The sequence below is a fragment of the Humulus lupulus genome, chromosome 1 (genome assembly GCF_963169125.1).
Source record: "Humulus lupulus chromosome 1, drHumLupu1.1, whole genome shotgun sequence".
Classification (NCBI taxonomy): domain Eukaryota; kingdom Viridiplantae; phylum Streptophyta; class Magnoliopsida; order Rosales; family Cannabaceae; genus Humulus; species Humulus lupulus.
This window is the reverse complement of record NC_084793.1, coordinates 25,747,394-25,757,330: the sequence shown is the minus strand read 5'-3', so window position 1 is coordinate 25,757,330 and position 9,937 is coordinate 25,747,394. Positions and strand designations below refer to the sequence as shown.

The following is a 9,937-nucleotide window of genomic DNA, read 5'->3' as shown; positions in this document are numbered from 1 at the left end:
TAATTATTATTCAGTACGTATTAGTAAAGCATAAGATCATTAGATAGCTAGTGTCGTAGAGATAACCTGTAATTAATAATAATAAATATATATATATATAAATGTATATGCATATAATAAGGACACAACATCTATATGGTTCATCTCATCAAATTAAGGATCTTTTCTTCGTATATATAAATATATGAAAATAAATATTAGTAATTGGCAGCTGGCTTTGCTTCATTGAGATCGATCGATGAGTTTACTTGGTGTGTTTATGTTTGTGTGCTGCGGTTTAATTTATACTACTTTGTTGTCTTATACTTCAACTTCACTTTTAATACAAAAGGATGGAAGAGTGTTTCAAGTTTGAACTTAATTAATAATTAGTTTAAAAGGGAAACTTTCTACATTTTCATTCAATAATTTACGTTATTGTACATAATTCAATGTGTAGGGCTTACTTATTAATTAGGTTGGCATCAACCCAAACCAAGTTGTTCTTAACTTGTGATGTGCTGTGGAGCTTATACCTCTTCTATATAAAAAAATGTGTAGAGAAAACATATTCTTTTGTTAACTCTTACCTAATATTCTAAATATTTAGCGGAATATATTTTTAAAACCAATTAAAAATAAATATTTATTAGTTACATTAATATAAATTTTAACTAGATATTTATGAATTATATTAATATAAATTTAAATGTTATAAAATATCATTATTATAATAATATATAATACAAGACTAGATATTTAATAATTATATTAATATAAATTTAAATATTATAAAATATCATTATTATAATAATATATAATACAAGACTATATATTTAATAATTATATTAATATAAATTCAAATGCTATAAAATATTATTATGATAACCCTAATTTTTTATTAATTATATTAATATGAATTCAAATATTATACATTATTATTATTATTATATTTAATGCAAGACTAAATATTTAATACTTATATCAATATAAATTTAAATATTTTAAGATATCATTATAATAATAATATATAATACATAATTATCATTTATGTTTAAAAATATTATCATATTTGTTGACCCTGATTTTGGTCAACTGATACGGAGTCAAAAATGCTTGATGTGAACAAATATGTTGAAATGAAGATAATGACAAAAACAGCAAAGCATACTAGAAATTATAGTGGTTCGGTCCTAGAATCTGGTAATAACCTACGTCCACTTGGGCTGTTATTGATATAATATTTCAAAGGGGTGATCGGGTTCTTTGAGTTTCACCAACCTCTCAAGAACAAAACAATATATCAAATATGATAGCTCTAATACACTCGTAAAACTTTAATCTCCAATAATTAGACAGCCAAAAAGTCCATTCCTTGAGCTATCTTTCTCTATTTATAGGCTCAAGGAAGACTACATTAATTTGTTACCGATATTCTTTCCTAAATAATCGGATATTCAGGAAATCATGAGAGATAATTTCGGATATGATTATAACTGCATAAGATTTTCTCCAAATATAGCGAGTATATGACCAAACTGGTTGTATATAAAGATTGAGCGTTGCGTCATAGACATCTTTCTGGTCGATAGCCGAACAAGACTTCTACCAGATGTCAGTCACGTGTACTAAACGTCTGCCATGTCATCCATGCCTATTCTTTCGATAACAATATTATATATATTTAAAAAAATCATAAATAGTGTTTGGTTTAATTTTTTATTTAATATGTTTATATTATTTTTGTATATATAATATTATTTATTTATTTGAAATTTATATCACATTGATATAAATTTAATAAAATAAAATTAATAAATTCTATAAATGTGTATTAAGTTGCTTATATCTAGTGCTATTTATATATGTATGTAAACTATATAATTAACCAAATGGGAAACAGAAAGTTATTTCTTTTTTTAGGTGAAAATTAGTTGTATCGTACGTAGGAATAGGAGGACCCATAAATAAGGACAAGTGGTACCTTCATCATCAGTCACTTGTAAATTAACAACAATGACATTAATTATCAATTGTTTAAAATATATATATTATAAGACATATATAATGTTTAATTATACCACATATAGGGGACAGTTGCCAAGAAATAAATGGCAGAAAATGTAACTTTAATATTTTTATTTATATAAGGAGTTATATATACTAAATAGAAAAGGCATCATATATATATATAAGAGATAATCATAATTAAGTATGATATGTAGTGTTAAGAGTGTTGTGACACAAATTAATTAAAACATTAATTATACATAAAACCACAAATTGTATACACAATTTATCTTGGTTTAAACTAAAAAACTACCTCAAATTATAGATGATTATTGCACAGCCAATTATATGACAAAGAATGAAGAACAAAACACGAGTCATCGATCTGAGTGGTATCCAAGTCACTCCATGCACTATAAGTCTATAGCACATTATTATTAATGATATAAAAATATATATATTAATATTGTTCTGCCATTGACCTTCACCCCGTCAACTCCCAACTTAAAAAAAAAATCTCATTTTTCTTCGTATTTAATGAGATATATTTATTAATTTCTCTACAACATCAAATATTTCGAATTCGTATCTTTTTCAGTATTTTATAACCAGATTTAAAAAATATTAGAAACAATAATAAAGATATATATAATTCATTAAAAAAATGATATAATTTTATATAACAGATTCTCAAACACGGTTTCAGAAAATTCCACAATCATTACAAAGAACTTTTAGAACTCGCTCTTCGATCTACTTGTGAGCTTTAAGTCTTTTACAATACTCTTTTTAAACTGTAATTATAAATTAAACCAAACTCATATATAGATTCATAATAATAATAATAATAATTATTATTATTATTATTATAATTATTATTATTATTATTATTATTATATTTGGCTTTGCCTATAAGGAACGAAAAGACAAAGTGAGAATCGGTGATCTTTAACTTGAAAAGAAAAAAAAAAGGACTAGCTAAGAGCGTTAATTTCGTGTGAGTATGGATTATGGAACCTTCTTTGAATCTACTGGGCTTGATTATATGTAAACCTTTTTATTAATACCCAATTTGACCTTTTCCAATAGCCAGACTGTTTGATGATTAGTTTTCCTACTTTATTTTAATATTGGTCTATACTATTTCTATAATAAGAGAAAACTGTATTTTGGAAGTTTGTGTTATATATACATACATAATACACACTAATTCTTTCTGTATCAACTTTTTCTTTCTTCTTTTTCTCATATATTATGAATATGTTATTGTTCAATTATTAAGAAACATAAAACTAGCTAGCTTCGTAAACAAGTGAAGATGTTTTAAAAAAGAAAAAGAAAATCAATAATGCATAGAAGTTTAAAAAGGCATACCACTTTTCTTCTCTGGAAACCGAAAGCATATACCAAATTTTTTTTTAAAAAATTATCTAATAATTACTGGTAATTCAAAATGAAAAGGGTGATTAATTATTAGTTAAAAAAATATGTTATATATATCGATAGCTTCTTCATTTATGCTTATGTAGATTAGATAAAAAAAAATCAGATTAAAAAACACTACTCTTTAACATTAATATATATTTTTGATTAATGATTTTTGTAATAATTTACAAGAACTTTACTATATGACATATCTTATCATGTTAAAAAAATAAAAAATAGAATTTAGATTAATTAGTCATATACTTTTATATAAATACACTTATTCCAGTTTAAAACAACATAGCTACCTATGTAAAGATATGCATCTCGAAAGCCACATGTTCCCAAATAAAAACAAGCTCCCCCAACTACTCACTCGACTCAACTAATTACTTAAATCATTTTCAAACCTTATAATAAATGTTTTCTGGGGACATTAATCTTTAAAACATTTTGGGTTGGTACAACAGAAATAACATAGAGAAATGAGGGGTAATCTCGGAATAAAGTCAAAACTCCACAGCACAGCTTTCATAATAACATTACTGTAGCTTGTTTACTCGAACCCGCGTACCGGTACAGCCGTATGTCCTCTGTCCTCTTCTGGTGGACCCCACTGCACCTGAGTTCACACACCTTAAACGACAGCACACCAACCAACCAACGCTGCCCTTCTCTCTCTCTCCAAAAAAAAAGATAGGAGAGAGAAAGGCCGCGTACTACACAACATTCCAACTCATATATAAACCCAACTCCCACACCCACCGTTCTCAAAAAATCACAAACTCTCTTTCAATCTCAATTCTCAACGCAACACAACACAACACAACACAGAAAGAAATCTCATTCCTTTTCTCTGTCGTCTTTACTCTTTCACTGTCGTTTTTACTACTCACATTACAATGCCGAGGAAAAGCAATGACGTGGCAGGGCGAGCGTGGAACATCCTCCGTTTAGCGCTGTTATGGGCGAGGAAAGGTGCAGTGTTTAAACGGCGTTTGATGACGGAGCTCCGTTTGTTACCGAAATTCGTTAAGAGTCTCGGCCACGACACTCCCAAGGACATAATCCGTTACGGCGAGCGCCAGCTGTCGTTCGATGAGACCCCGATTTTTCCGGTCATTAAGACCAACGGATCTTCGTCGATGAGACACTTCCACATCCCTTGCCTGAACCCGCCCACAGTAGATTTCGACTACGATTTCGACGGTCAAGACGACTACGTTTATTACGGAGGCTATAGCAATAATAATGATAATGATGGTGGTAGAAAGAGTTTTCTGATCAAGGGTGGTGATGGTGATGGTAGTGAAGCTGTACCGTACGATCAGGAAGAGAATATTGATGAGAAAGCAGAGGAGTTTATAACCAAGTTTTATGAACAGATGAAGATGCAAAGACAGATTTCTTATTTGCAGTACAATGAGACTACTACTACCTCTACTCCCAGAAGAAGCATTTGTTAGTAGAGAGTATAAACTGAGTATTTTTTTACTTTTATTTTTTTTGGTAGAAGAGAGTATTATTGTTATTTTTATTATTAATATTGCGACATTTTGTAGATAAACTTTATAATAAAAAAAAAAAAGTAGAGAGAATAAATGATAAGTTCATTTTTTTTATTGAGTTTATTATGTTTCGTAAAAATCCAACCGAAGAAATGATGATAAAATGGTTGTGATTTGGAACTGAAGTCACATTATGTTGTTTTTGGTGGGAACGTGAAAATTGACGGATCACATAAATATATATAAATGGAGTGGTTGTAATTTTATTAGGTATGGAAAATGGACCCCTTCTGTTGGTGGACTGGTTCTCTTTTCCTTAACAATAAAAAAAATGGAGGTCACTTCGTTTTGAGTGTAATTATATATATTTTTTACGAGGAAAAAAAAAAGAAAGTACCTCTGCATAGCCTTTTATATATATATATATATACCAAATAAAATTTACTTATAGCATAATTTTAAAATTATAAACATTATAATTCAAATATGTATTTATTTTTATTTTTTTTAAATATAAATTTTAAATAAATAAACAATATTATAAAAATAAATAAAATATAATTAATAATATAAATATATTAAAAAATTAGAGTAAAATATTCTCTATAATTTTAATAAAAATCGGTTAATATACAATAGAATGAATTATAGGTATATAGTATATATAAATATTTATATTAATAATCTCTACATATATGATATTTAAACACAACAATGACATAGATATATATTTACATGACTACATGACATATATATAAATTACAATAATATTTAAAAAGAAAATAATAATAGAACAAAATAATAATAGAAAAAAGTCATAGTGTATAGTAATAAACATGCATCAACTATTTTTAGTTTCTAATGTAACTCGCAATGTGATTTGATGAATTTGATGAAGAGAAATAGCTTCAATCATATTAATATTATACATGACTTTTAAATATAAGTTTGTTGCAAGCTTTTTTCTTAAAAAAAAAAAGTTTGTTTCTAGTTGATAGTAGATTATATTATTTTATATGTTTAATATGATATTATTCTAATACGTGAAGTTTAAGTTTAATTAAATTTTATTTAAGTTATAAAATGTATGGTTTTATTATTTTTAAATAGTTGTCATTGTAAAATATCTCAAAAATATCCTATTTTAATTTGTTTAATTATCTATTTACTTAATTTGATTTAAGTTTAAATCATGTTTACAATCTGTCGTTAAATATAAGAATATTCTGTCAAAGTTAACGAAAAAAATAAAAAATCGTTAAAACCAAGAATTTCCATTATCAACATACTTATTATATAGAAGAGATATATATACTAGAAAACTGCGCGATTTATAATGATTAAAAATTATTTTTTTAAAGATATGTTCTTGGAGATTGTGCGTAAGGGATTCATATTTTCACCATCGTCCAACATGCTCCTTATATAAATACATAAGGGCTTCTTTGTTGTAATATTTTTCATGATGGTGTTCATTATATAATGAGTCTGCTGCAGGTTTTCTAGAAATTCTAAATCATTAAAGTACTAAAACAAAGTTCAAACTGTTTATTGTATTTTGTCAAAAGATTAAAAATTGAAATTCATAGATATATTATTTGAGCATTGTATTTTTTCCGATTACCCATTTTGACTATTTATTTTAACAAATTAACATTTTGACCTGTTGTCTGTGTTTTCACCCAAGGACATGTGCCTCTTTTTCATGAGGCAACGCCCAAAAGATATGTCCTCAGGAGATCGGTCCAACAGTTAGAGGTCGACCTCCTCGATTGGATAATGAGAAGGCGTCGACATCTTTCCTGGGCCATGTCCCGAGAGCTATGAATGTCTTCATAAGGTTACCTCTCGGGGATGCTTGGCAGTCCACGTCTTTTCCTTGCCCCTGAATATATTCCAGGATGAGGACCTAGTCCTTAGAATCTTAGGGACATGCCAGGTGTCATCCAATGCGGATTAGCTACCTCAGAGGAAGACCTGACAACCTTTTTGGGTGATCTGCCTACAGTGTTACTGATGGTACGACTCGACAACTTGCACTCCCACTACGCCGCCTGACACAGAAATATGTACAGCATGCCCTGACAGTCCCAAGGGCATGTTCCCCGTAAAGTGGTTACCTTTTTGCAGTGGACCCCACAAATCTCGCTTGGGTCGTGGTCTCTATTCAATGCAGCCCAATGCATTGAAGTGTATTAATCCCCCATTTATGGGAAGAATGTGTATTAATTACTTATGATTAACATTAATAACTCTAGCCTCTATAAATAAGGATGGGAACATCATTGTAAGGGGTTCGGTTTTTTAGAGAAAACTACTTGTACTCAGAGCAATCTAAACGCTGCCTGCGAAGACACTATAAAAGCTTGCAATCTCCCTAATACTAGAGACTCGTGGACTAGGGTTCTTTTACAACCTGAACCACATAAAAATCTTTGTGTTCTTACAGTTATTTCTTTAACCTCTCTTATAAAAGTTGACAGTGAAAAAGGCAATCAACATTTTGGTACTTTCATTGAGAGCTTGAAGAAAGCATTTGGAATTCACGATCATGGTGACTACACGAAGAAACGTCGCAGATGAAGTGCCCCCTCCTACCAGAGTCGAAGGAGGGGAACCCAGTAGGCAACCACCTTAAGATGTACCTGAGATGAGGGAGGACTACGATGAGTATGTTGAGTATGACGGCGAGGATAATGATGCCGACCAAGGGTATTATGAGGATGAATATCCTCAGCCCATGGAGGCGAAAGAGATGTCGGAGATCGTGCTGCCCCGCAAGCAGGTGGCTACCCAACAACAAAAACTTGATGCTCAAGAAGGTAACATCGCTGCCCTTCAGGAGATGGTGCTTGCCATGAAGGCCACTCTTGCAGCCCAAGGGTTGCGAGTGGACCCCAACGACAACATGCTTGCTGGGCACCCAATAGGTGTGCCACCTGTGCACCCTGTTGGAGTGGCACCTATCAATACAACTGATGTGCCTCCTGAACACCCGGCTGCCATGGCACGGGATCCACCAACTGCGATGCCCACCAGGCACCCAACAGAAGTTGGAGCCTCAGCACCACCGTACGATTGTGGTAAAGGAAAGGCCAATGATGACCCTGTTTCGAAGCATAAGAGGGCCAGTCAAGAGCCCGAGGGCCACCCAACTCCGCAACAAACTGGTAAGGGTAATGATGCAAGGACCCGAGGACATCGCCACGCAGACAGCGCCCATGGAGCTCGGGGCCCTCCGTCCCAATGCGCTCATATGGATCACTCGAGGCCGGGAGTTGGTATCCCTTCAGAACCTAACTAGTCCCACAAGAATAATCACCTGAGGAATGCCCCACAGAATTGAAAACGGGGCATCAGTATCTTGGTAAACGAAAACGAGTCCGATGGAGAAACTGAGGTGGCCCGCCCAGAAGATAACGGTGTGTTCCGAGGACAAGCTGACCTACGAGACAACCTCAATGCTCGGAGGTGTAATAAGGTCGGAGTACGTGAACCTGCTGTTAGAAGCCCGTCAGATCTCTGAGACAGTCTCAATGCTCAGAGAAGGGATTGCCCGGCACAGAGCATCAATCAGGATCGCGACCCGCTCCGAGCTAAATTAGAAATTCTGAAGCAAATAATGCTCAGAATGGCCAGACGACAAGGCCATGAGTCTGACTCAGAAGATGAGGAGGTAGAGCCATGTGCTCCTCACCTTGTCGAGTCCCCACTACCTCTGGGATTCAAGATGTCGTCCATACCAGCTTATGATGGTGGTTGGGATCCCACAGACCATTTGTCCAAGTTCAATAGGCTAATGTCAGTCCATCGCGTCTCTGACGACGCAAAATGTCGCGTCTTTGACCAGGGTCCATTCAGACGTGGCAACAGTATTCATCCTCCTTCCGAAGACAGTTCATAGGGGTCCAGAAGGTAAGCTTTGAGGTCAACACCTTGGCCAACATCAAGCAAGGACCATTTGAGACCCTCAAGGCCTACATTAAATGCTTCAAAGAAGAAGTGGCAAGAACTAAGAGGGTCGATGATGCCCAACAACTGATGGCATTGCAGGCCAGCATCCACGTGGGATCTCCATTCTGGGATGATCTCCAGCAAAGGGGATGTCGGCATCTCGACGACATCATTCGTCGGGCTCAAGAATACATCAGCTAGGAAGACACCCAGATTGGGGTGTTTGGAGCGTCTGCCCTTTTCCCTGCCACAGTCGCTCCTGGTCCCATGGCCTCGGGGATCCAATACTCCCCCTATGTTCACATTCAGCAAAGGTCTTTGGGAGCCCAACCTGGCCAGAGCGTCACCCCTTCCGGTTATAGCACCATGTCTTCTCTTGAATTTGGTATGTCTCTGGCAAGGTTTGAGACAATGCCCACTAGATACATCACTTTTCAGTCTGCATTCAGTGCTGGAGTGGTCACCCCATCCCATTCGGCTGAATCCAGTCGAGCTACCAGTGGCACAAGGCGCGGAGGGAAGAGTAAGGATTGCAAACCCATGGGAAGCGGAATCACACAGCCCAAGAAGGGAGTCACATCAGGCAAGAAGTACGTCTCGCAATATTTTGAACATACTGACTTGGTGGACTCCCGAGAGAACATCTTGGCCACGACACAGCACGTGCACTACCGGAAACCACATCCCATCCGAAGAGGCGGGGATAGAAGGGACCCTGGCAAATTTTGTCATTTCCAAAACGACATAGGGCATCACAAAAACGAATGTTGCCAACTCAAGGATGAGATTGAGAACCTCATCGAGCTGGGACACCTCCATCAGTATGCTAAGGGTGGACCGCGTCAAACGCAGCAACTCGTGGCCGGACCGGCAGTCCCGCCTGTCACACCTCAAGTCCTAACAACAACTCCTGTAGGTCCCCAGCATCTAGCATCCTAGGGGCCTCCTCCAGTAAATGGGCGGGTAGGAACAATATTAGGAGGACCTAACCTGGGAGGCACCTCATGAAGCTCGCAGAAAAGGTATGCGTGAGCTTTGAACCACAATGATGAGGTAATGGC

General features: G+C 34.6%; 1 protein-coding gene across 1 annotated transcript; it reads left to right on the top strand.

Moving 5' to 3' along the window:
• Positions 1 to 4,087: 4,087 nt before the first annotated feature.
• On the top strand, positions 4,088 to 5,045 carry LOC133789586 (uncharacterized). The gene has a single exon (XM_062227385.1). It carries the CDS (start codon positions 4,317 to 4,319, stop codon positions 4,878 to 4,880), a length of 564 nt encoding a protein of 187 aa, XP_062083369.1. The 5' UTR covers positions 4,088 to 4,316; the 3' UTR covers positions 4,881 to 5,045.
• Positions 5,046 to 9,937: the final 4,892 nt, after the last annotated feature.

Bases quoted from the DNA above. Each gene is read 5' to 3' on its own strand.
- LOC133789586 (XM_062227385.1), top strand. From the start codon at position 4,317: ATGCCGAGGAAAAGCAATGACGTGGCAGGGCGAGCGTGGAACATCCTC.